The sequence below is a fragment of the Polypterus senegalus genome, chromosome 1 (assembly GCF_016835505.1).
Source record: "Polypterus senegalus isolate Bchr_013 chromosome 1, ASM1683550v1, whole genome shotgun sequence".
Taxonomy (NCBI): Eukaryota; Metazoa; Chordata; class Cladistia; order Polypteriformes; family Polypteridae; genus Polypterus; species Polypterus senegalus.
The window spans coordinates 271,985,753-272,012,128 of NC_053154.1; the positions used below are offsets into that span (position 1 = coordinate 271,985,753).

Consider the following 26,376-nt stretch of genomic DNA (forward strand, 5'->3'; position numbering starts at 1 on the left):
GTCAGTTAGGTCAACCACATTTTGCATATAAGCATTAGGTACAAAACGTAGATTTCTAACAACTTTTGAGTTATTTCTGCTAACTGGAAGTGGTACTTTTCTGTCCATGCAGCTGCAGAGTCCAATTTATTCAATTTCTCTTTTATAATAATTGTTGAAAATATTATTAATTTAATTTGATTTGTTGTTGATATGCATACTATAAAAATATAATCATTGTCTTGTGGTTTACTCCCCAAATATCCATCCCCATGTCTGAGTACACAAGAAAGTCTAAGAGAGACCACTCCAAATGTTTTTAAATTTTGAACTTAGTATTTTGAATTTTGAAATGTATTTTGATTTTTGAATTTTCGCTTGTTTTTGTTTGCTTCATTTATTTAATAAAATTTCTTTTTGTATATGTATGCAAGTTTCCCTCCCCTTTTGAAATTCTTTTCGGCATATTTTTAATAGGAATAAAGCATCATCCAAAAATAAAATAACAATAGTAAAATGCTGGTGGCTTACTGATGCAAATTCATTTGTTTTAATTGGTATATATCTTTGAACACAACAGAGGTTTACTTGCAGAATTGCACAATGTTTCTTAGTACTGGTAATGAAAGCAGCAGCTGAAGGAAGAGGAGGAGACATCACGCTGGCAGCCATTTTAAAACTCTGGACTGGACAGTGGATTAGGCGAGTGTGACCTAATGATTAAAGTCTTGAGCTCTGGCCTGTTCAGCTTGTGGCCTACTGTGTGGCCTTCAGTGATTCTGCTAACCTGCCAGTGATTCAGTTCTAATAATAGAGTTCTTGTGAAGTGCCCAGTTAATGTGTTAGCATGGAAATGTGCTACTGTATATAAAATAAGGGTAGATTGTGTCTGTCCCTTGACACAATATGTCTCTCAATTGCTTCCTACTTTTCATTCACTCAGTGTACCCACTTGACAAGTCTCACGGTGTTGCTTATGTCTATATACAGTAAATGATTGCAGAGTGGCTCGACAGTCAGGTCACGTCTGCAGTTCTCAGATGCTCATGGAAACCTAGTGGATTCAAGTATGACAGAGCTTTTTGACTGAAGCAGTGGTGGATGGCCATCACACATGACGTGCTTCACACTGCAAGCCCTCCACAGCTCTCTGTTGTTGCTGAACATCCAAATGTTGCACGTTTTGCTTGCTGGCACAGCTTCTTGTCAAGAGTTTCTCAGACAGATGGCAAAATGTAGAAGTTGCAAGCATAAATCAAAAAGAAAATCTTAACTCTGCATTGGAAGCAGTCTGGCACACACCGTCACACACATTTATCTTTACATAAAATACTGATTGTTTGTTTTCTTGACACAAAACTCTAGCCAAGTCAAACAGTTGGATATTTTTTATAAAACCTGTTGCAATTTCTATTATGCCATAGTATTTTTATTTTAAATTGATTTTCTATAGTGAAGGATGGCATGAGACATCAGGGAATGGGTTCAATCTCTGGAGTCTCTCAAATTCCAGTGTTATTCTCTATATATTCCCTGACGTGAATGAGTTGGAGGTGTACTTATGAGCGTTTACCCTGTACAGGACTGGCTGCCTGTGACCCAGTACTGGAATAAGGAGGCTCAGAAAATAAATGGCTAATTTTATTTGTTGAAACAGCACATCCTTTCTTCTTATTGTGCCTGTGCCCTGTGCTGCTGATGTCTGTTTTTCTCACAGTTCCAACATTCTTTGTCCTCAAAATGATATATAACTCTTTATACAAACTGGTGTTTCTCAACACAGCTGACTTTATCCATTCTTTTTTAATGTTACATTTTAAGGATTTCATTATGGTCAGTGAATTAAACATCAGTAAAACACATAGCTCAGTGCTATGTTTTGTATTTTTTTTTGTTCAAATAAGATTAGAGATCCTCCCCTTTCCCATTTCTTTTTGTCTCCCCGTTAAGAACAAAATGTAATAAATGAATGTGGTGTTTTTTTCCAGGTATTCCAGTTTCCATGTGTGTTAGCAACTTGCAGTTGGCCACACTTGCGTGATTGTGCCTTGTTCAGCGTTATTTCACAACTTGTACCAATAGCCGTGAGAATGGGTGGATAAATGGAAATGCGACACAAACCCAGTTTATTATATAAACATACAAGGCAATTCATAAATTCTAAACATAAATTCAAAATGAATTCAAATAGCAAAGCATTGCACATCAGGAAATGACTTTTGACTGTGTTGTCTTCTTTGTAGGTCTGGCATGTTCTCCTTGGAATGCTTGGGTTTCCCCTAGCGAGTTTTACAGTTCCGAGATGTGTGGTCAGATCTGTTGCCAACTGTAAACCATCCTAGTGTGTGTGTACACCCAGAATATAAGGGTATCCCATCATTGACAGTACCTACCCTCACTTCAAGATAGATAATCGTAGAAAATGGATCAGTCATGCACTTACATCTGGAACTTGTGTTTGTGTGGTTGTGTCTGGGGTTTGGGAAGGCTTGCGATGATAGAGGGTAAAATGAATGCAGCAAAATACAGGGAAATCCTGGAGGAAAAGCTAATGCAGTCTGCAGTAAAATGCACATTGGGAGAAGACTTTTTTTTCCCAGAAAGAAATCAACTCCAAACAGAAAGGCAAAACACCATGGGAAATGCTCTTAAGCAAAAATGTTAGTGTCTTGGAGTAGTCTAGCCAGAGTTCAGATCTTAAACTAATTGAGAATTTGTGGATGGACTTGAAAAAGGCTGTTCACACACAATACCCATGCAGCCTGACACAGCTTGAGTAGTTTTGCAAAGAAGGAGAATGAAGAACAATTGCAGTGTTTGCAAGTGCAAATCTGATAGGAACCTGTCCAATCAGACTAAATGCTAGAATGGCTGCCAAAGGTGCATCTACTAAATACCGACTTTAATACTTAGGTAACTGATTATTTTGTAAATTCTATTTGTAATTAATTTAGACCACATTGCAAAGATTTGTTTTCACTTTGATTTTAAAGAGTCTTTTTCTATTAAACAGTGTCAGAAAAGGCAAATTAAATCCATGTAAAACAGTTCAATGTGAAGGTGGTGAATATTTTTAAAGGCACATCATTCGTCTATGTATCTATCTTTTGTACAGTGCCTTTCCCTGTCTAACTATCCATTTATAGATTTTGCATTATTTGATCACCAGTCTTATATTAATATCTGCTTTCTTCCAGAATCCGCACCCTGTACGCCACAACCCAATGACCCAGCACCTCCCCCAACTTGGCCTACTGGTCGAGACAATGAGGCAGGGAAGTTCTGTTGCCTGTGTGGTGCCTGGTTTAACAATCCACTAATGGCACAACAGCATTACGAGGGAAAAAAGCACAAAAGGAATGCAGCAAGAACGAGGTTGTTGGAGCAACTGGCAGGGAGCCTAGGAGCAACAGAGAGCACAGGTGAGTATGAAATAGCGTCTGAGCAAGAGCGGCCTTTACAAGTCATCAGTAAAGAATATACTGAACCCAGGGGCACATTGGACATATTAGATAAAACACAAGGTGTCTTTTATTTTTAATATTTTTTACGCCACCTGTAATGCAACGAGTCAGGGCGAAGAAAGTTTTCATAAAGTATTCTGTTGTGTTTATAGTCTTCTACATTATATGAGAGCCATTGTGTCTTCTTATAGTTGATTGAATGCACCCATGTACTTACAGTCTTTGTATTTGTAAGGGAGTTTTAATAAATCCAATGCATTTTAGCCAAGCCACTGTTTTGTTACATTTTTCAAGTAAAGGGCAATATAATATATCTTTCTATTATATTCTGTTCTAAAATATCTTAAGTATTTTTATGACTATATAATAAACCAATGTAATGCAGAATTGTTTTTATATGTGCATAGCTAGAGTTGGAAAAGCCTGTCTAAGGCACAAAGTGTTTCTCATAATTTCTGCCTTGAATTTTCAATTTGATCCATTTTCTTTGAGCAAACTCAGGTGCATACCATTCATATTCATATTGAAGTGCAGACCTTATCTTTAGCTTCAGAAAGGTATTCTTTCTAGCACATTTAAAATTTTTTGACTTTTGGTTTTGATTCCTGTTTGTGTTCTTTGCCCGTTACCTTTATTTTAAATACTGATTTCTTAGATCTTTGTAAATCAATCCCATGTTCAGCTAATTGTTTTATTTGCCCATGTGTCTGCCATACTCTAAATTTAGGATGCATGATTTAAGCTGCCCTTCAAAATATGTGACAAAAGCAATATTGTGAGAATTGCATGAGATAAATGTCATATTGATACACTGGTAATAGTATACAAAACCCAACTCACAGATAACATGTTTAAGAATGTGACAAGCAACACTTTATTACAAATTTTGGATCCAATACTTAATTTTGTGTATGTTCTGTAAATTCTTATTGTTTCTATACATAAAGTGCTTTACATGTCATGCCTATCAGAAAATTCTATAAAAAAACAAAGCAAAAATTGACAATAAAAAATTACCTTTATGGTCAGCCATCAGTATCTACTTAATTAAAGTATGTCCAATGAAATGAGCTATTGCATAAATTAAATTCATTCTGCTGGAAAGAAATGTTTTAGCCAATCTACTGTTTAGTTTTATTGCCAGATCATATGGAGAACAGAAGCAGAATATAAAAGACAATGAGCCAGGCTGTCTTCCCATTCATTGTTTGCTCAAACCTGTTAATTCCAGTAAGAGAACTTAACCCATAGCAGCATTAGAACCATCACTAAGCCCTAAAATCAGACTAACATGTACCTGCCAGTCAGCCTTAAGTGGTCATCTTTGAGATGGTGGAGAGACCTGGAGTATCTAAACAAAACTCCCATAACCATGGAGAGAATGTGTGAACTCCACATACACAGTGATCAAGGGCCTCATGCATAACGCTGTGCATTGAATTCACACTCTAACATGGTGTAAGGAAAAAAGAAGAAATGTGCGTATGCACAAAAAAATCCAGATGCATAAATCTGTACGTTTTCCAACTTCCATGCTCTTCTGCTCCATAAATCCCGGTCAGCATGAAAAGTAACGCACATGAATGCACCTGCTGTCCTGCCCCTTCTCCTCCCAGAATTACTTCTCTTTGAATATGCAAATCAATATAAATAGCCCTTAAGCTCAGAGTTCTGTGAAAAGACAATGGCAAAAGCACGGGGTCAAATAAAAGAATTTCAGCAAGTACCAAGAGCAGGCAAGGAAAAACATACTATTTTTTGGTTTAAACAGTGGTATAAACAACAAAAGGAAGTTGATAGAGTGACACAGAGTGCCGGAGAAACTGGAAAGCTCAACTTCAGAAAGTTACACAGTACCCAAAATAAAAAAGAAGTTGTCAGATATCAAAGGCAAGTTTTAGCCCACCATCTGAGTGTCATATGAAGGCTTATCAGGGTACAGAGAAAAGAAAAAAAAAATATGGACACAGTGGGAAAAAAGCTTGAAATATCAACTTTAATCTCGAAATTTCCACTTTAGTCACATAGTTTATTTTATCATTAAAGTAGAACATTATTAACTTCATCTTACATTGTAAAATCGTTTAATTTACTAGTTTCTCAAATCCCAAACTAAATCCCCAACTAAAGTAGAACATTAAATGCTTTGTTATGTATGTGTTCTTCTATGTGCTCTATGTATGTTAATCACTATGTGCTTCTTAAACAGGCTTTCTCTACTTACAACAGGACACAGAATCCATTACATTCATAATATTACAGCTCTCTGAATAATTAAAATACTGAGATGTATACTTGATATCATTTTCATGATGATAGGAATTAAAGGAAGTTATTAAACATTGGAACACGGTGGTGCAGTGATTGTTCATGCCTCACGCAAGATGCTTGCTGTGCCGTGCGCGACCTTTGATGAAACAATTTATTGCAGCAGTACTGTCTTTTTCAAACGTACTAACCCCCAATTCCTGTTCTTCCTTTTCTTTCTCCAAATTCCCAATCACCACACAATCAGCTCTGTAATAGACGTTAAGCCATCTGTAAGCTGAGTACGCCAATTCTTCAAAACTTTTAAGAAACATTGAAATATCTTCGTAGTACATGCCCCAGCAAGCCCCAGGCAGGAACAATCCCTGAATGAGGCGCCAGCTGCTAGCGCTGTGACACCATGTCCTCACATGTTTAATTTTTAACAATATAGGTTATTTAAATGAAGTTTTATCTGTATAATATCTGTATAATATAATAAACATATTTTGCTGCATTTCATCTTAAAAATGATATCTTCATCATATGTAAATATGCGCTTTATAAAGTGGCTCAGGTTTTGCAATATTATAACTATCGCAAGTTTACAGTAAGGTGATTGTACTAATAAAGTACAAACAGTTCTACAAGGAGCACTTGATGGACTGATTGAGTGCGTTTATAGTTCTTGGGATGAAACTGTTTCTGAACCGCGATGTCAGTATAGGAAAGGCTCTGAAGCGTTTGCCGCGTGAGAGCAGTTCAAATAGGCAGCATGGCTGAGACAGCGTGTGCTTGATGCTGTACACCGATAATTCTCTTTCCGATCAGCTGTTGTACATCTATGATTCCACACTCAGATACAGTGACATAAATACGGCGAGTGGTGCAGTGAGAGTAATATAAAAAAAGATGATCCGTTGTGGCAAACCCCTAACAGGAGAAGCTGAAAGAAGAAGAAGGTGCAGTGAGAGTAACAACACTAAAGCAGCTATGGTATTTGGAATAGTTTGACTGTTCCGTGGACCATTATATTCTTACAGGTTAATTACAATCAGATGCCTTAAACTAATAAACAATATGCATTCATTTCAGTGTATATGATAAAGCTGTGTCTGGGATGTGGATCTGAAAAAGAAAGTTAAACCACACTTGAACAAAAGAACTGCTTTGACGCTGGGTGCTGCCAGTTTGGAAAACCGAGCGGAGAACTTGCGTATGCCAGGGTTTTAGCTAGCATGAAAATGTGTGTGGCTTTACACCAAGTTTTGGTTTTATACATCGCGATTTGAGCATGGAAACGGGAGTACACATCATTTTTGTACGTAAGCACTGTTTATACATTAGGGCCCAGGGAGGGATTTGAACTTATGACTCTGATCTGTGTGCCACCATGCACTGACTGTAAGCCAAAAAATTTAGATTTTTGAAAAAATAATTTAAAGAACTAAATCAACATCAAAAATCAGTGTTCAAGAGTTTCTCTGTTTCAGATTTTTTTGTTGTTTCATTACGTAAAGGCACCTAGGGAAAATATAAAAGATTAACAAAACTGCTGCCTATCGCCATGATTTTTAAGTGAAACTCATAGTTTGTCTCCATGAAAAATTTCCAGCATGGCACAACTTCAAACCTTTTTGCCACAACTTTACTGGCAGATAGAGATGGATAGATCGATAGATAGGGGAACATTTGTAACATTAACACTAGAATTACCAGAGCCTACGAAAAAACTCGTAATTCCGTCCCACCTTAAATTGCTTCTTAAATCCCTTCACACCTCTCCGCCAGTGTCCTTTGTCCTCTAAATGTGCTGATAAATAGAAGCTAGAAGCAGCCGGCTATTCCATCCCACCACCAATTTAGAACGTGCATGAACTTCTCCCAGCTCATGCCTTGATTGAGTATCTGGGAGTGAAGTGGAGTTTTAGAGTGGAAATAATAGATCGTTATTTGGATCACACGCATTTCATGTCTGTTCCGTTTCTACAGTAATCTGTGTAAACACATTGTTAAAACAGAAACGTTTTTTATATCCTAGTAGTAGATGACAAAATGTAGGCATAAACTATATAATGCATGAAGCCTGAAGTCCAAATATCAAAGAAATACTTTCACAAAATGTACAAATATAACACAACAATTTTACTATTTTACAATAAAAGCATACATTTGATTTCAGTCTGTAACAGCCGGTGCAATTTATGATCCTTGTAAAGGTTAGTTTTGTTTTGTTTTTTTTTTTAATTCACTTTTTATTTTCTCAGGGAGTGTCTGATGATTGCATATAGCGCCGAAGTTACTGCTCTTTACCATTCTCTCCTCTGCATGTCCTGGAGTACAAAAGAAACAGCACACAGCAACATGAACAAGAAAACTGGCAGGAACACTCAATAAAACTGAATAAAAAGAAAAGTTAGTATGCATTGTGGTACACTGCAGAGCTATAGCGCGTCTTTAAAAAAAAAAACAAAGCTAACCTTTACAAGGATCATTAATTGCACCGGCTGTTACAGACTGAAATCAAATATATGCTTTTATTCTAAAATAGTAAGACTAAGAGCAGTTTACTTCTCAAAACAGAGTGGTGCAGGATCGAACTCACAACCTTTTGATTCCCAGGCAGGGACTGATTCTATTGCACCATGGAGGCAGCTACAATAAATGGGTGTCAATGTCGCATGTTAAGGCGGCTTTTTGTTTCTGCAGTTATATTTTTGAATAAAAGCGCAATTATTGTGTTATATTTGTACCTTTTGTGAAAATGTTTTTTGATATTTGGACTTCAGGCTTCATACATTATATGGTTTATGTCTACATTTTGTCATCTACTACTAGAATATAAAAAACAATTCTGTTTTAACAATGTGTTTACACAGATTACTGTAGAAACAGAACAGACATGAAATGCGTGTGTTCCAAATAACGATCTATTATTTCCACTCTAAAACTCCACTTCACTCCCAGATACTCAATCAAGGCATGAGCTGAGAGAAGTTCGTGCACGTTCTAAATTGGTGGGGGGATGGAATAGCCGGCTGCTTCTAGCTTCTCTTTATCAGCACATTTAGAAGACAAAGGACACTGGCGGAGAGGTGTGAAGGGATTTAAGAAGCAATTTAAGGTGGGACAAAATTACGAGTTTTTTCGTAGGCTCTGGTAATTCTAGTGTTAAACAACAGTCTCCATGGCACATAAAGGATTTAGTGTTTTTTTTAAGTCAAAATTATTTGGTCACTATCATTGTATAGATTAATTTGCCCTAAAAATTTTGTTCTTAAGTGAAGTATTTGTTTTATACATTTTTTAAAATATATTGACTGCTGTCTAACATGATGCCTACTGGTCATCTATTCAAATGTGAAAACCAAACCCCTAAAACTTACTGGGTATGCTCATTTTCACGCCAAAAGTGATCTTGAGTATTCATCGTGAGACTACATACTTATTGGAAAACAGTATATACCCATCATTTTGGATATTGGCATTTAAGAAGTCCAGTTCTAAACTTCAACTCATTGCTTATCTTCATTCTATATAAACCTTTCACTACCTGAGGTTCCCATTAGCTGATTATTTTTTTAAGAGTGATTAAAGAGGTTGTGCTAATATTTTCCTTATGATTTAGGGAAATGCATGGTCATATATCAGCAATATGTCAATTATGAAGGAGTTTACATTAAAACTCTGCCCAGGTAAGTCACTGTGAACGGACACATACACAGCAACACATCCTTACCTCAGGCAAAACAGTGCCAAGAACATGTAATAAAATGTATTATTTCTAGTTTTCCTTGGCTGCCACAGAAATGCAGAAGACATGTTTTCTGAAATGACAACCTTTGCCATTTTAGATATCTGCAACATTTAATTCAGGAGACTCTTTTTTTAAAAAGCAAGAACAGGCATTGTAATTTTTAAAATACTGTATATTAAAGGATAAGTTTGATATTTTTCAAGTCAAAGTTATTTCTCAACAAACAATTTTTGTTTTCTAATCGCTCATATCAGTTCTCGCATAAATACGGAAGTATATCAAAACAAAACCAATCACATGGCATGAACAGTTTACTGTGATTTGGTCTTTGAAGAGGAGACCAGTCCCTGGGTGATTGTTATTGTTGTTGAAGTTATTGTGGGAGACTATAAGTGCTGAGGTAGCTCCAACAGCTTACGTTCTTTTAAAATGACTGAATTTCAGATTATTGGTGTTTTTGTTTAAAAATAACGTGTATAAATTATTTTACAATGTGTGTGTAATCTTGAGGTTTTGAGCAATACTAGGCAACTGTCTTGGGTTGTATTCAGTAGGTTTTAAGGCTTCTGTTTTCCACCTTTACCCAGGCTGCATTAACTCCAGAGTAAAACGACAGCAACATTTATTTATATAGCACATTTTCATATAAAGAATGTAGCTTAAAGCGCCTTATAAGAAAATGTTATAATTGTGGCCTGCAGGGGGAGCACTAGCTCCCCAAAACTGACACAGTCAGACACAGATAGCAGTTCTTTAACACATACAGGCTTTTATTCACTTGTGGGAAACTCTTCTCTTTTGTTTCCCACTAGCCAGCACAGCACAACAAGCACCAATAATAAAGCCCACATCATTTCATCTTCTTCTCTTCTGTCTGTCTCTGTCTTTCTGTTTCCTCCTGCAAGCTTTGTTTTTTCCCTCCCAACTATGGTTCTGGTATACTGAAAACACCTGTCTTTTACAGGCGGCTATTATTTTAAGTGCATGCCGATATTTTCTGAAAAAATAATAATAATGTTCTGCTTAACTGGTAGCCAAAGCTGAAAAAGTAAAATAAACTCAATAAGCAGTCTACCCAAGACATATGGTGCCTGACAAATACCAATGAGGAAAAAACTCTTTGAGGAAAATATATAGATGAAGGCTCACAAAATAAAATAAAATAAACATTTTCAGGTCCCACACTCCAGGCCTTCTCCAGTAGATTGAGATCCCTCTGTGGCACCAGAGTCCAATAGGAAATTCATTTTTTTTATAGCAGGGTTTGTTTGTTTCACATTTTCAAACAGTATCTGACCAGCATTTCAGAACTAGTTGTGGATAACAATGTTATGATGATCTATAAAGCAGGATGCAAGCATCTATCACTGTCTTTCTTCCACTATCTGTATTCCTCCTCTAATTCATAGCAAGGGTGGAGTTTCCAGAAGTCACAATGTCTTTGTGGGAAATACTAAGATGTACATCATTGGGTAGCCTTTGTCTGATATTTTGAAACTTTTGCAAGTCTTTAGTAAGTGACATTATCTTACTAATCCTGCAAGATGTAGTGTCCTATTATTATGACTTGCTTTACGATTTTTATCAGGTTCCAGGAGTGATATGAATGTACTATTTAAATTCTGAATATAATGCAGTACCTGCTATTATTATTAGAGGTGGAACACAATAATAGCTAATTGCACATTTGGGTAGATACATGTACCTTACTATGAGTTAGTCACTCATTCACCCTCTGAACAGTTTCTGTTTATTTGGATGATTACTCAATAAAAACCTGAAAGTGACCTATATACATTAAAAAGTGTTCCTATTTCATAGTGCTTGCTCCATGTTATTCCATTGTTGCCCACTGAGATTGTATGATGAGAAGATGCTGTCAGTGTTTCCTCTACCATTGAAATCAATGGATGGTAAACCCTATAAGCTAAATCAACCATTGAATAATCCCTTGATCAAAACTTATACTCCTCCTTTTGTCAGTAGTCTGCATGTTGTTTGGGTGGTGGTCTGGTCCTGATATAAATTGGACGCTGTTGGGCTTCAGTACCCTTGTAGAGTAGGATTCTGCAGCTCCCCCTGGTGGTCCCCACAGTATCCAAATGTGCTGTGCCAAACTCCAGATTTTATGAAGCCCTGTGGGAATCTGTGGTACTGCTGCAACCCACTGGGGCTGCCATCTAGCGCTCTGGGAAGGCAGTGCCCTGTGCATATCTGCTCACCCGGTCCTTCCTTTAAGAAGGCATCCTGCCCAGTTAAGCTCCCTGGCTGTGCATCACACTATCGATCTATCTATCTTTTTTGCAATGCTCATTCTGTAGTTTGTTCTATTTGAAATTTACTGTGTTGTGTGTTACAGCCTTAATATGTTCAGTTGCCTTCAACAGATATATGTACAATATATAATATTTAGGAATATTGGCCATGAATGTTTAATTATTATAGTGGCTATTGTACAGCAGTATTTTTTATTTAATTGATATAAAATTACTTTTATGCTTTGAAATCAAATTGCCTTGCTAGTTAAGATTTCCCATTTCCAGTACTGTTGATCCAAAGCATAATATTATTCAAAGCTTGCATGCCTTACTAGAAGATTTTTGAGTTTTCTATTCACAGTTCAATCCTCTCAAGAAATTAAAACGTACTTACACTGCACAGAGCTGAAGAAGAGTATACACTATTCACTGGAGGCCATTTTTAAAATGGGTTTGTTTTCAGAAGGTAAATTTATTACAGATTTGTTTTAATATCCAATAACCACAGTCCCACACTAAACTCATAATGATAAATATTTCTTCAGTCAAGGTTATACTAGTAAGCAGGATGAGAAAGAGGATTCCGACTACAACTAGTGATACAATACAACAATTTATTTTTAATTTGTTTGAATTTTTTTCTGGGATGGAACAAATAATTAGAGTGGTAGAGTAAGGAATCAGGTAAGTAAATGCAGTTTGATTTTATGCTTAGGAAGGGAACAGCAAATGTGATTAGCTGCATTATGCATTTGTAGATCTGGAGATGCTGTTGAGCTTTGAGAAAGTTACGTGTGGATGAATGGTTAAGTGTCAGGAGGGATGTCCGTGTATTAAGGAGCACAAATGGATGGACGTAGTGAGAGTTCTGAGGTAAAGGCGTCATCAGAGATACATTCTGAGCCTGTTACTTTTTGTGATGGTAATGGAGGTGGCAACTAGAGAAGTATGCGAAGGATTGTCAAGAAAGCTCTCGTACATCAATAATCTTGTATTGATGGCAAAATATGAAGCAGAGAATGCACAGAAATGGAAAGCTACAGTAGTTTGAATGTGAAAGGTTTTAAGGTAAATATAGGAAAGAACAAGGTGGTAGATGGAGGCGAAGGGACAAGAGACATGGAAGAGGTGGGTGCATCTGTACAGTATGTGCAGAAAAGGTTTTTGAAAGAACCTCAATCTATCAGAATTGAGTTTGTAAAAGATGTAGTGATGTGAAGGGTAATTTGTGGATATCCTTTATTTGCAGAAAGTGTGTGAGAATGCTGCAAAATGACATTGTAGAACATATCTGCAATGGAGTTGTTTTGAATAAAGTGGTGAAATTTTGCTACTTAGGTAGCATGTTGACTACAGACAGAATTGCAAGCACAGCAGAATTACTGAGGGTGAAAGGTGGGTGGAAGAATGTCTGAAAGCTGTCTCCAATTTTAACTTCTAAAGGAGACCTTTGGAACTGAAGGGACACATTTGTGAAAGTTGTGAGAAGAGTAGTATGCTCTTGCAGTGAGGCACAGCAGATGAAGGCAGAACATAAGGCAAGGCTGGAAAGAAAAGAGATGACAATGTTGAGGTAGATGTGTAGAGTGCCACAGAGTGAAGGACAGAACACTGCCGAGTTAAAAGAAAGGCTTCGTCTGAAAATTATAGTTGTGCTAAAAAGACTTGGTTTGGGCAGTGTGACGATGTGGGTTCTGGCTCCACACTCCCATCTGATTTTTGGTAGCACTTGAACCCAACACCGTCGATAACGTAACCGAGTGAGCTAGTCAGTGAAGGCAATAAACATCTAAGCAAGGGGATGGTTGAAAGTGCAACAGTGCTTTTATTTAAAGCTGTCCATCAAAACAGGTGTTCACATAAATAAAGTGCAGTTCATTCAAAAAGAGTCAATAAATAAATAATCCAATAAAACATGTGGAGGTTAAAAATATAGAAAAAACAATCCTTTAAAACGAGAGGTAAAATGTTTAAGGAAGCAGTCTTTAAAAACAACAAGAACAAACCCGGTGCCTTCTTTTAAAACTAGCGTCCCTCTTGCTTCACCCATCAGGGCCACGCAACAAGGGAGACGCTCACTCTGCAGCTGACCTTCTCTATGCCTCTGCTACTGCCAGTCGCCTTCCCGATCCTTGGCTCCGGTCGGCTCCCACCTGACAGTGACTTGGGAATCCCATAATGGCCAAGGCTCTCACATTCGGGACACTGCGTCCCAAGTCCCGACTCCCGCTACCGACTGCGGAGAGTCCTGCACCTTCCCGGTCACTCCCGCCCTGCAACAAACTTCTGCGGGCGTGACCACAACCACTTCTCCCAGGTGTTGGCCAAACACCCAGGCAGCCTTCAGCTGCCTGCGAGCGTTTGCTCACCTCCTTCCTGCTGCACCGATTTGTTCGCGCTCTTTCTCCTTTCTCTCCTTTCTCTCCTTCCTGCTTCCTGCTTCCTGCTTCCAACCTCCATTTCCTTCTCTCTCCTCTCTCTCATTCCTTTCTCAATCCCCCCACAACCGACTCGCGCTTCTTTTAAAATGACGAGGGCCACAGCAGCTGCAGCATTAGCCACGGGACAATCACGAATGTGGGCAGTTCCTCACCTGTGCACTAGGTGAGAAACGCCCACACCCTATGGATCGCCCCACGGCTCGCTATGGCCCAATGACTCCTCGCTAAGCCGCGAGCGCGTCGATTATTGACTTAAAAATGGCCTTTACTCAGAGAGCTGTGGACCCGCTATACCACAGGCAGTTGTGGGGAAAGACAAAGTGTGATTAGGTAAACAGGTGCAAGGTGGAGGTAGAAGTAATGAGGCCCAAACGGAGGTCAAAGAGATGTTAATAAAGGGGGTATTTGATAATGTGAAAAGTAGTCTCACCCCAAAGGATATAGAGATCTTTTTAGAGTATAGAAAAAATATTTGGGGAGCAACCAGCTCATTTAGATAAACCTGGAAAATAGCTTTTCAAACTATATGGATGACACTTTTTCCAGGGTTGGCTTCTGCCTTGCACTCAAGTATAACTGAAATAGGCTCTTGTCACGTTTGTCTCTAAACTGAAGGCAAACACCTTTGTACAACAATGCTAAATTTTAACATGTAATAACTTATTGGTCAAGAGTTTAGCATTTCTGACCTGTCATAATCTTTATGTAACATTTTAATTGTTTTAAAACCCCTTTGTCCAGGTTGTTAAGCCTTACAGGATTAGTTCCTGCATTGTCCTAGGTATTGCCTGGATGGAGATCAATTAGTCAGCCTTCATAATGGATTGATAGACTATGCAATGAAATAAGTCACTAATATTATATGCTGTATATAAGTAGAATAAAAGCAACTGAAATTAATTTTAAAAGAAATCAAGGGAAAGGTAAATTAATGTAAAGTTATAAATAAATACAACAATACATCTTCAATAGTGTAAAAAACAAGAGAACATCAAAGGGCACTTAGTGAGAAAACCACTATATAAATGTAATGAAGTATTATTATAATTATTATTTATTGTCAGCTTGAGTCTTAAAGTTTGAAAGTAAGAACCTTCATGGACAGTTACTGGTTCAAAGTGAGGCGTAGAACATTAGAGTAAGAATCATCTTCAAAACAAAGAATCAAATAATGAAGAAAAAAGCAATCATTGTCTCAGGATGTGGCCCCAAGATAATGTATAGCCAGGAGCCTCTCTGTCAGTGAAACGCCACATGCACTGTGCTTGTTTTATGTTAATTGTTTAGCAGAATTCCTAACTTGCTTCTTACCAGCATTTGTCCTGTAATTGCATTGTCACAATGTGAGTTCTTCTACCATATTAGATTTCTGTTTGCATTAATGGCTGCAAGTTATCTGTGTAATTCAGCAACCTCTGAGTAAGAGCTAGCACTGTGCACCCTGAATATGTGTTTTGTGGTCTTCAATGTTTTTTAGCATACTAATTGCTTAATCGAATGACATGGTATACTTGCTCTTATTTTTTTTTTTTATTGCCCTGGAAAGAAAATTTTCCAGAAATCTTATAAAAAGCAACCTTATTTAACATGGTTGTTGCTTGACAAAATACATTTTCCTGTTTTATCTGTGGGTGATGGTAGAAAGGTCGCTAAGCCTAAAATTGATGATTAGGGCCTACTCCAAGGGGTGTCTCCAGTCTAGGTTGATAGAATGTGATATTCAGTAATCTTTGCTGTTGCATGGAGAAGCAGCAAAAATGTGAGTAATTTTGGAGGCAGTACCTCTAGAATTATACAAGCGTTATCAAAGATCTGGTCAGCCTGGATTCCAAATAGGTATGTCAAATATCCTCAAAAGTGTACAGGCTTCCATTGGGAGTAAATGGAAATGCCAGTTTTGAGGCTAGCTATATTTGGGGCAGGCTGTTTAGGTTGTGGTTCTTACTTTTTTGATGCCTCATACACATTTGTTATGTTTGGGGCTGTTATGTTTTAGCCAGTGTCTCCCCTTTTTGTTATTTATGTTTATTATTTGCATTAGTATGTATGCATCACTATTGTGTATTATTTAGTTTCTATGCACCTCTGCTTGTCCTGCTTTGTTCCATGTGTTTTGCGAGTGCTTTCGCAAGAGCCGGAGCTACCTGCCTATTATTCACAGCCCTATGAAGACTCTGTAAACAAGCAGTCCCTTGCGGTTCATTAAATGTGTTCTGTGGTGGTGGCGAGTTCTGCCTTTTTCTGCAAATTACTTATTGTGTTTCTGGAGTTTTTGACCTTTTTCGTAATGTTTTTGCCAATTCAGTATTGGGACTTGTCTGCTACTGGATTGCTTATTTCAGGGAACTCCTTCTTTACCTTTAGTGCTCCTTGGAGCTTTCTTTGTTTCAGAGCATTTTTGCAAAATAAATCTTTTTATTTTAAAAGATTCTTTGACAGTTTTGCTTCAAGCCAAAAGTCAATGGATCTTTCCTTTTGTGGGACTATTTGTTGCAGTTTTTCTGACATTTAACTATATTGGCCAGTTTCACATTCTGAGGGCAACCTCCCCATAACAAGCTACACTCAGCAAGCTACCATTGGGATTTCATTTAGAAATACTCATTGATTCACAACAATTTATATATGATTCAGCCTAGAGTCATTTAAAGTTGTAGAAAGAAGATCATGAATGTACGTAGTATTTGGCTTTTTCTGATATTGTGGATTTTTGCATCTTTTTAAAAATTTTGTCTTTGGATTTTAGACTGGCTGTTTTTACTTTGGGTTGCCTGTTTTAGGAAATCCCTTTTGTATTTTGCTGTTTCTCCATGCCTTGCCTTTTTGAGCTTCTTTTTTTGAAAGTTTCAATAAATTATTTATAAAGACATTTTGTTTGCTCTAGTCTTTTACGCCAGAGGTTTACAGTCATCCTCTACTATTAAAGGACGTTTTTTAGGTATTTTGAACTTTAAAAGCCTGGTACCCATTTGGGATCTTGATTGAGACTCTAAAGGCTCCAGTTTATGTTTGGAGCCTGGCTGCCTAGGGTGAGGACTACAGAATCCATTCCTGGACATTTTTCATTCCCGCATTCCCGGGAAACCAGGAACGGCCAAGTTTGCATATACAGTGTGTAAAAGTGTAAAAATCAATCAAGAAATAACAGAGTTATAGTTGAAAATAATTAAGTGGCACGGTTTTTTGGCCCACGGTGTAGTGTTTTGCAGTTTAATTCAGTCAACCAGCAGCAGTCGTCAGTCTCCCGGCTCCGACTAAGACTGAGTATAGTGGACTGGGAGGAGTCTGCACTTTGCAACTCACGAATGCCGGGACAGGGCAGACTTCATTGAACAGCAACTTGAAATTGCAATGCGTCAGTCTGTTGCATCCGCATTATCTGTGCCAATAAACTGGATGCATCAGTAAAAGCCAAAATGGCGGTGTTTCAGAGAAAGCGTGGGCGTTGTTTAGAACAAGTGTATCAGTATCTGATCAGGCAGATCGCGTTGCATTCAAAAAAAACTTTTTTTAAACGTTAGTCTATCATATATTCTCCCTATGGCATTTTCCACTTGATTGACATACAGGGCGGCCAGTCTGAGATCTCTTTTCTTCTAACACACTGGTCATCCCACATGCACCCATACAATCAGATTGTGATTCAGACTATGAATGCCATGAATGTAATTACCCCCATCTACATGCTGTCAAATAAATGAACCACACACCGTGGCTTCACCTCTGATGCTGACGTCCGAGGTTCGATTCCCGAGAGGGGTGCAGTGAGTGTGTACTCCTGATGAGCCCAGAATTAGGGCAAAACACGTGTCGCGTACTATTTGCATTATTTCACAGTAAAACTTTGCAACCTTCTACAATCTGCTTCTTGCAACTGAAGAGGGCACAGTGGCGGATGTTTGCCGAACACAAGCGTTACCTGGTAGGTAACCACCCATACAATCAGATTGTGATTCAGACTACGAATGCCATGAATGTAATTACCCCAATCTACATGCTGTCAAATAAACAAACCACACACTGTGGCTCAACATAAAGGGCGAAACAAGTGTTGCATACTCTTTGCATTATTTGACAGTAAAACTATGCAATATATATATACTGTGATAAAGGCGCTATATAGTGCCCGACCTGGCACAGACTACGCAGAGGCACGTGTTCACACTCAAGACTTTTTATTTTTTTCTCTTCACGTCTTCCCGTGTCCCACCGGCCCAACACAGTCCCAAGCACAAAACCCACACCAAACCAACACTTTCCTGCACCACCACTCCTCCCAGGTAACCTCGTCCTCTTCGTCCCGATTCTGGCCCTGATTGCTGGGAGGCAGGCCCAGGTTGTTCCAGGTGCCTGACCAGCTGGTCTTAATTGCACCTCCGGGTGGGGCTGATAAACCATCCAGTGTGGTGGCTGGTTCTCTGCAGCACCCCCTAGCGGCCACCCCATCTCCCAACCGGACTGCTGTGGTGGACTCCATGTCCCATGGAGCCACGGGGGAGATTCAGGAGGGATCCACGGCCAGGGAGACTACCCCCAAGCGCCCCGGGGAAGGTACTGCAATGTCCATGATGGCTCCCCCGGGACGTATGCAGCAGAGGCGTCCCGACCGGGCATGGGACCCGGCTGTCCGTCACAATACGTATATAGCATTTTTAATGTAGGTAGATCATTTCGACCTGGTCATTTTAAAAGTAGCTCACAAGCCGAAAAAGTGTGGGCTAGATACATGTACTTATATGACAGCATGAACTGCTTGTAGATAAGGTTAGTCTTTTATTGGTGTCAACATATTGCAGTAGTTTTATTAAAAATAAGTGTTGGTCATTCTAAAACCATTTATATGTGACATACCCGTTCACTGTGTCATCCCCGGGAGCCCGGGATTCCGGGTGAGCATATCTGCTAATCAGTTCTTTAAAGAATGCAAGGCTATTTGAAAGTGAAGGGCTGCAGAGACAGGTTGCAGAGACTACTCTACTTAAACTTTAACTTGAAGATAAATTAAGAAAAAACTCCTTTGCATTTGAAAAAGCTTCATTAGGGTGCAGCCTTATTTTTTAAGATGTTGAATACATGCATCCTTTATCAATTTACTTCATCCATGCCAGAGTCACATCATGGGTAGGGTTGGAACCTGTTTGGGCAGTGTTCTGCTCAAGACGGGAAATAACTTTAGGAGGGGTGCTATATACATATAGATACTTAAACAGGGTCAATCAATAGTCACAAAATAACTCGATAAATGTGCCTTTATGACCTGACAGGAAAACCAGTGAAAACAGCAAAAAAATCACTGAGACACAGGTAGGATTTGTGAGACATCATTATAACCAGTGCAAAATGAAGAGCTGTTTTGTCCATATTAAGTGTTATATATTGGATTTGTGAAGGCATTGTGTATTTGTCATGACTAGTGAGCTTTAAACACTCATCTTGTTGCTTAATAGCGTCACTCCTGCTTGGACTGTCATTGTTAATATTTCCATAGTCACCTCATACTTTTAACTCTTCAGCTTTTGTCTAGATATTTAATGTTATTGTTTACCTCCATCCACACCAGCTGTCCTTTCTGATTACTTCTTGGCTGTTTTTCAAGACGTTTGCGCACTGCTTCAGTTTCACTAAAAATCACATCATAGGTGACTGTCATTCTTGGTACACCCGTAAAAGTACATTACACTCCAGTTTAGTTATAGAGTTACAATCAAATAATTGTGTTGTGTAAACAAGGACATACTTTATTGTACTGTACTTTCAACCATTTTGGAGCATTTTAATAGCTTTTTATAAATAAATCAAGTCATTGTGTTGCTTATTAAAGTATTCTAAGAAGAAAACAAAAAGAAAAACAATTTAGTGTCACTCTGTATTGTAGGAACTTATTTCTTCCAAAAACTTAAAAGTATTATATACAGGTGGTAGTGAATTTGTTCTTAAGTGTGGCTGTCAAGAAATTACAGTTTAGCTCTGTTTGTGTAATTTTGGCAAAGGTGAATTAAATAGGGCAGCACAGTGGCACATTTGTAGCGCTGTTTCCTCGTAGTTAGTAGACCCAGATTTGCTTCCCGGGTCCTCCCAGTGTGGAGTTTGCATTTTCTCCCTGTGTCTGCGTGGGTTTCCACCGGGTGCTCCGGTTTCCTCTCACAGTCCAAAGACATGCAAGTTAGGTGGATTGGCGATCCTCAATTGTCCCTAGTGTGTGCTTGGTGTGTGAGTGTGTGTGTGCCCTGCGGTGGGCTGGCACCCTGCCCAAGGTTTGTTTCCTGCCTTGCGCCCTGTGTTGGCTGGGATTGGCTCCTGCAGATCCCCTTGACCCTGTAGTTAGGATATAGCGGGTTGGGTAATGGATGGATGGATGACTTAAACAGTTTCATGTGTGAACCTACCACAAATTGGTAGACATATAACTTCCAAGAGCTATGAAGAGTATAAGCTCATCTGTGTCACAGTTTTGCAATGGAGACTTGAGATTTAAAATATTCTCATCTGCTGAATAAAGTTCAGTGCCTAGTAGTGGGATATTTAAAACCATTTCATTAATCTGGAAATAATATGCACTATATGGATGGCATAATGTCGCAGATCCAGATACAAAATCTGACGTTGCCCACTCCTGCCTCAGTTTTACGCTTTTCCCTTGTTGTTGTTGTTGTGTTTTTTTTTACTTCTCATATCCAAAAATGTTCACGTGTTAGATTCTTTGGCCAGTTTGGTGTCTTTAGGACCTAGTCCACACAAACACAGACACATTTAAGAGTGCATCTTTTTTATTAATTTTGGCTTAACCAAATGGATGATTTCGAAAAATGCTCTCAAAATTGTTTAAATTTTAAAATGCTGGGTTCTCTTATAGAAGTGTGAATGGGAAAACTGAGCTTTTCAGAAATGCTGACATGTGGTTGTCATGTGATCGGGCATTGCTATGATAAAGCCCTTCTTCACTGTGGGCATAGTCCTTTCTTACCTTCTTTGCCTCAATCAGCTTGTACTGTGGATTAAAACACTTAACACGTCTTTGTGTTTATTTTGGAAGGACTCCCAGTCTAAATTTTCCATGGCTTTGGCTATCTTATACTTGTATGTAACCTTTAAAAGCAGTTGTAAATTGTCTGTCCAGACAAAAAAGTCCAGTTTAGTGTTTTCTTCTGGTGTTCTTTGTTTTTTTTTTTTTATTGTTTTCTACATTTCAATTTACATTTTGATTTGCTCCATAAATAAACTTTGCCTTTCGCTAACAAACTGCACATGCAGCACACCCAATAGTAAATATTTATGCTATTTGCAGTTTCATTGTTCAGTTTCATTGCTGATCACAAACTTATTGAGAATGTTCTTAAAATTTTATTGTGTACAAAAACAGATTTTTTAAACTTATTCATGTTATGGTGAACTAAGACTAAATTCTCCTGGTGTGACTGAGTGAGTGAGTGCGCGTGTGAGTGAGTGTGTTTGGAGGTGCATTGTAATGGACAGGAATTCCATCCAGTGTTTTTCCTACTTCACTTTGATTTTTCCAAATTTGTCTCTGGACTCCCTACAGAATCTCAGTCAATTTCACTTCTGACATTTTTGGCTTGGTCTTTGCTTTGTTTGTTGACTTTGTTTTTCCCTTACCCTTTTGGTTAGAGGCCAGTTTCTTTGTGTTCTTGTGCCTACCTTGCTGTGCCGTCTTTATTTGTTCTCTTCCTGGTCCTCTTTGCTTCAGTCGGCACATCTTAGTTGTGTCAGATCAACAAGTTTATCACGTTGCAGGATAGTGGCGATGTGTCACACACTGGTTACACATATGTAAGATAGAATTCTGTTATACTAACCTGTACATGTGACAATATCGCTACTACTACGACTAATATAAAGGCTCATTCAAGTGAACAGAAGCAGTGGCATTCTGTCTATTACAGAAAAAAATTCTAAATCATTATGTGTCATACCTTAAGTCATGAAACTCTGGACTGTTTTTGATGAGCCCCTCCTTACAGGATTTATAAATGCTTGTGGTGAATCTATATTTATCCTATCTGATTAATATGCATGTATTCAAATCTCAGAATAATGCAGTTTTTCATATTTTCATGAGTGCAACCATTCTGTTGAAATCAGCCATGAAAAATGTATTTCTTTTTTACCATGTACTGAAGGAAATGGAAAACAACAATTATACCAAGGATAATTCCCTTTCCCAGAAGCATATTCTTCTCATGTGGCTAATTAACGTTTCCAGCTGCTACAGAAGAAGGCATTTTTATAATTCACCATCTCCAGTGCTAATTCAAGATCCACACGTTCCTCAGGGCGGTATGGAGAGATGCTACCATGCTGATGTTTAATCCATTACACTAAGTATCTCTAAGAGCAATCTGTAATCCCAGTAAAACTCCATGACCGCTCGACAGACTTGACATCATGTACAGCGTATCGAACAGAAGAACAATAAAATAGCCAGGATGGCTTCATTTGCATTTAAGAACTGAAATATCATCTTGCAAAGAATTAGTTCCACTAGGACAGTTATAACATTTTAAACTAACAGTCCCTTTAGAGCCAGTAAATATGCAGTGGTGCAAAGGAAAGGTTAATAATGAGGAAAGCTAAGGAGAATTGTGTTCTGTTTTTTTTTTTAATTATCTGAAATAAGAGAGATTGGCTTGGTCAGCACTTGTTATACCATTTTGTCCAGAATGACGAAGTAAAACTATCAAATGCTCTGGACCACAAAGCTGTAATAATTAATGTAAATTCATTAAATTAAATTAAATTAAGAATGCAAAAACAATATAAAGTCCTAAGAAATCATATATTAAAAGTATAAACACTAACCTAAGTAAAGGACAGAGAAACTGTAAATAAGTATGATGATAATAAAACAAGTCTAAAATATAACCACAAAATGTAAAACAAAGTTGTATATTAAAAAAATGTCAAACTCATAATTTAAAAGCAAAATGAAAACCGAAGATAGTAAATTAAATTTAGAAAACCTGAAAATAGCCAAAACTAATCAGTCTGAAGACCACTACACACAAAGAGAAAGGAGCACAAAAAGGAGCAGAAGGACACATTGTCCGCGTAATATTATCAGATCTATTTATATTGTTGGGTTTTTGGACCTAAAGGATACAATTCTGTTGTTTTTTATTTTATTTTCATTCTGAAAGGATTGGCTCACATTCTGTTTTGCTGTTTTTGTGACACTGTTTAGAAGAGACAAGTAGCCTTGTTTGACACACTAATTTGCAGACATTATGCTATAACTGCGTGACAGTTTTTTGGTGAGTAAAACGTCTGTTTTCTCTTACCATTGTTAGCTTACATTTCTGGCAGGCCATAGTGTTAAATTCATTTTTGGTTTCTTGACTATCTATTACATCTTTAGCATTTGATTTTTTTTAAATTTTGCCCCTTGAGTTTAGATTGCTCAGTTTAATTTTTACTTTCTTGTTGCAATCTTGTTTCTTATCCCAGACTAAATTGCATTTTCTTTTTCATTTCCTAGCATTTAGCTGCTCATAATAATTTTTGTCCTTAAGAATGCCACTCTAATGAAGTAGTGGCAGCCTGAAATTTATACAACTCTCAGGTCAGGGGTGGGCAGCATCGGTCTTAGAGGGCTGCATTAGCTACAGCTGTTTGTTTCAACCCAGTTTGTTAATGAGAAGTCAATTACTGCAATGAAGAACTTATTGCTTAAGTGACATTTTGATGCCTAAATCGTCTCGCTTGTTAAGGTTCCCCCACCTTAATTGCTTATTTCAGTCTTAAACAGCTGCATTCACTGTTTTTAACGGCTCCCTATCAGAAGTAAGATACAAATGACAAAGAAGCCAGCAGTTCTCCATCTAACTTGTTTCCATTAACACCTGTGTGGATTCAGCATGCACTATTTGTGCATTTCCCCTTGGGATTAATAAAGTGTCTATCTATCTATCTATCTATCTATCTATCTATCTATCTATCTATCTAGTTAAATAAGACACTAAAGAGATAAATATGACAGCCTGAAAATGACCTCAAATTGTTTGAATGATATCCTTGGAAAGGAAGAAATCTACAGTATAAGAACATAACATTGCAGATTAATAGGCCATACAATAAGGACTGAGACTGGCCAGGATTGGTTTCTAATTAAGCAGTTGGGAGGAAATAAAAATGATGGCCCTCCAGAACTGACGTTGCCCACTCCTTCCTCAGGTGCTACAGCTAAACTAGAATTTATGTAAGGTGACTTACAGTAAACAAAAAAAAAAAGAAAATCAATTTAGAAAAATTATACAAAATACAAAAGAACTGCAAAAAACAAAATCCAGGGATAAATCCTTGTGATTTCTTAACTGCACTAATGTAGTTGAAATGAGCTTATGACTAATGTGTTGTAAATCTTAGAAATGAAGAATTTCTTTCTCTCTAAGCAATTCACTATCCAAAGAGAGTCTGGCAATGATGATTTATATAGGTTTATGTTTTGAAAACTCATCCGTGTATTACAGCATCAAAGGAAAGAAAGCATAGTTTGACAGCATATAATTCTTAAAATACAAACAAAAAATGAATTGTGACGTAAATGATGCAGCAAAGATGTAATATAGTAAATGATATCGTGTGTGTATTGTGATACCTCTTCTGTTTAATCTTTCAATGCCTGTGAGCAAGCAACCTTTGTCTCCACAGTTAAATTTGGCTTTAAGGGATTGCACTCTAAATATATCTGCTGTGACAGAGACACTGCAGGAGCTAAGCAGCAGACCTGTTGCTTTGAAAGAACATTTTAAAATGTGCAACCTATTTTAATATGCCTTTATAAATGTCAGCATTGTGTCAGGATGGTACATTTACTCAAATTGCACTTGCTAAGTTAAGTCAGGATGTTAGTTAAGGAATGTGAGAGAGGAAAAACAATATTGTGGCGGAAGACTGGGGCCCTTGCCCGGCCAGGATGCCCCTATAATGAAAGGTCAGGGGGAGAGAGAACATATCCTGACCATTACCTCCCTCTGAGCGCTATAGGGCAGCCCCCCTGGTGTGCATCAGTGCCACAGGTTTGGAGTATGGAAGTCCAACTCTGCTGGGGGTCGTGGCCACTGCCAGGGGGTGCCTGGAGAATGGCTGAGTCCTTGTTTGAAGCACTTCTGCCACACCCAGAAGTGCTGCCAGAACTGGGTCTACGAGCGCTTGGAGGACCTCCGGTTGCCTTATTAAAGGAGCCAGTGGCCACTACTCTGAGAGCCAGAGGCGGGAGGAAGAATAATAAAGCATTTCTGTTCCTTGTCGTATGGTGCCTCCAAAGACCTGTGTTGTTGCAGTTCTACCATATGAATCAAGGTTCTGCCTTTCCTTGATTGACATTTAAACATTGTTTCAGAGATGTAATATATAATAACCTCAGGTAGAAGTCCCTTTAACATTTGAGGATGTTCAAATTGGTGAAGAGCAGCGAGCAAGTAGCTACCATGTCTTTTGCTTCTGTCTTTGGCAAACTGGATTGGCTTCTTTGCACCAGGGCTTACCCTTAAAAGTGAGTGCTATTTAGTTATACAGGATGACATGGAAGATTTGCACTCCATGTCAGCATAAACTGCACAAATTCTTGGAGCTGCCTCTATCATAAATGTGCCCACAGGTGGAAAACATCGAGGCAAGGAAACTGACATAGCCCTACAAAAGACTTTTCTTTATTTGCATGTGAATACAAAGTGCAGGAAGCTGTGTGTACAGGAAGTAGGCTCTGTTTATTCTGTCCCACTGAGCGGAGTGAGATAGGCTTTCTGATACAGATGTAAAGCAGCCACTTGGGGTTCCATTTATCAATCTAACTACATGACTGACAGCCAACAAGCAGGTTCTTGACCTCATTAAAGCATCTCACCCCTGGATAAGGGACAGCTTAAATAGTCTCCTTGTTAAAGATCGACTGTAGCTTTTTCAAAGCTATTTTGTGTAAAAGTGAAAGCGCTTTTTGTTTGTACTCCTTATGGCTTGCCCAGCTTAACCTTCAACAAATTTATTTCACTATAATCATCTGAGATTTGTAGCTTTCTTATTCACTACCTATCTAGCTCGGTCTGTGTCTGCAGACTAATTTCCTGATTCAAATAAGATATTATACTGATGTGTCCTAATTGTATTTTTAATTGATCTGCAATGTTTCCTGCCTTGCATCCATGCTGCCAGGATAGATGCCATGCCCCCCTGCAACCCTAAATTGATTAAGTGGGTTTGAGAATGTCATGTTATGT

The 26,376-nt window shown here is 38.2% G+C and overlaps 1 protein-coding gene across 5 annotated transcripts in view; it reads left to right on the forward strand.

Annotated features, from left to right (window-relative positions):
* The window catches only part of zgc:171482 (zinc finger protein), a 605,896-nt gene that overhangs the window by 296,396 nt on the left and 283,124 nt on the right, over positions 1–26,376 (forward strand). For all 5 annotated transcript variants that reach the window (XR_005636136.1, XM_039774216.1, XM_039774229.1 and 2 more), the window contains one exon: positions 3,177–3,401. Coding sequence is in view for 4 of the 5 variants with exons in the window: in XM_039774216.1 (XP_039630150.1) it covers positions 3,177–3,401 (225 nt within the window). In the remaining variant the exon portion in view is untranslated. The remainder of the gene's footprint in view (positions 1–3,176; positions 3,402–26,376) is intronic.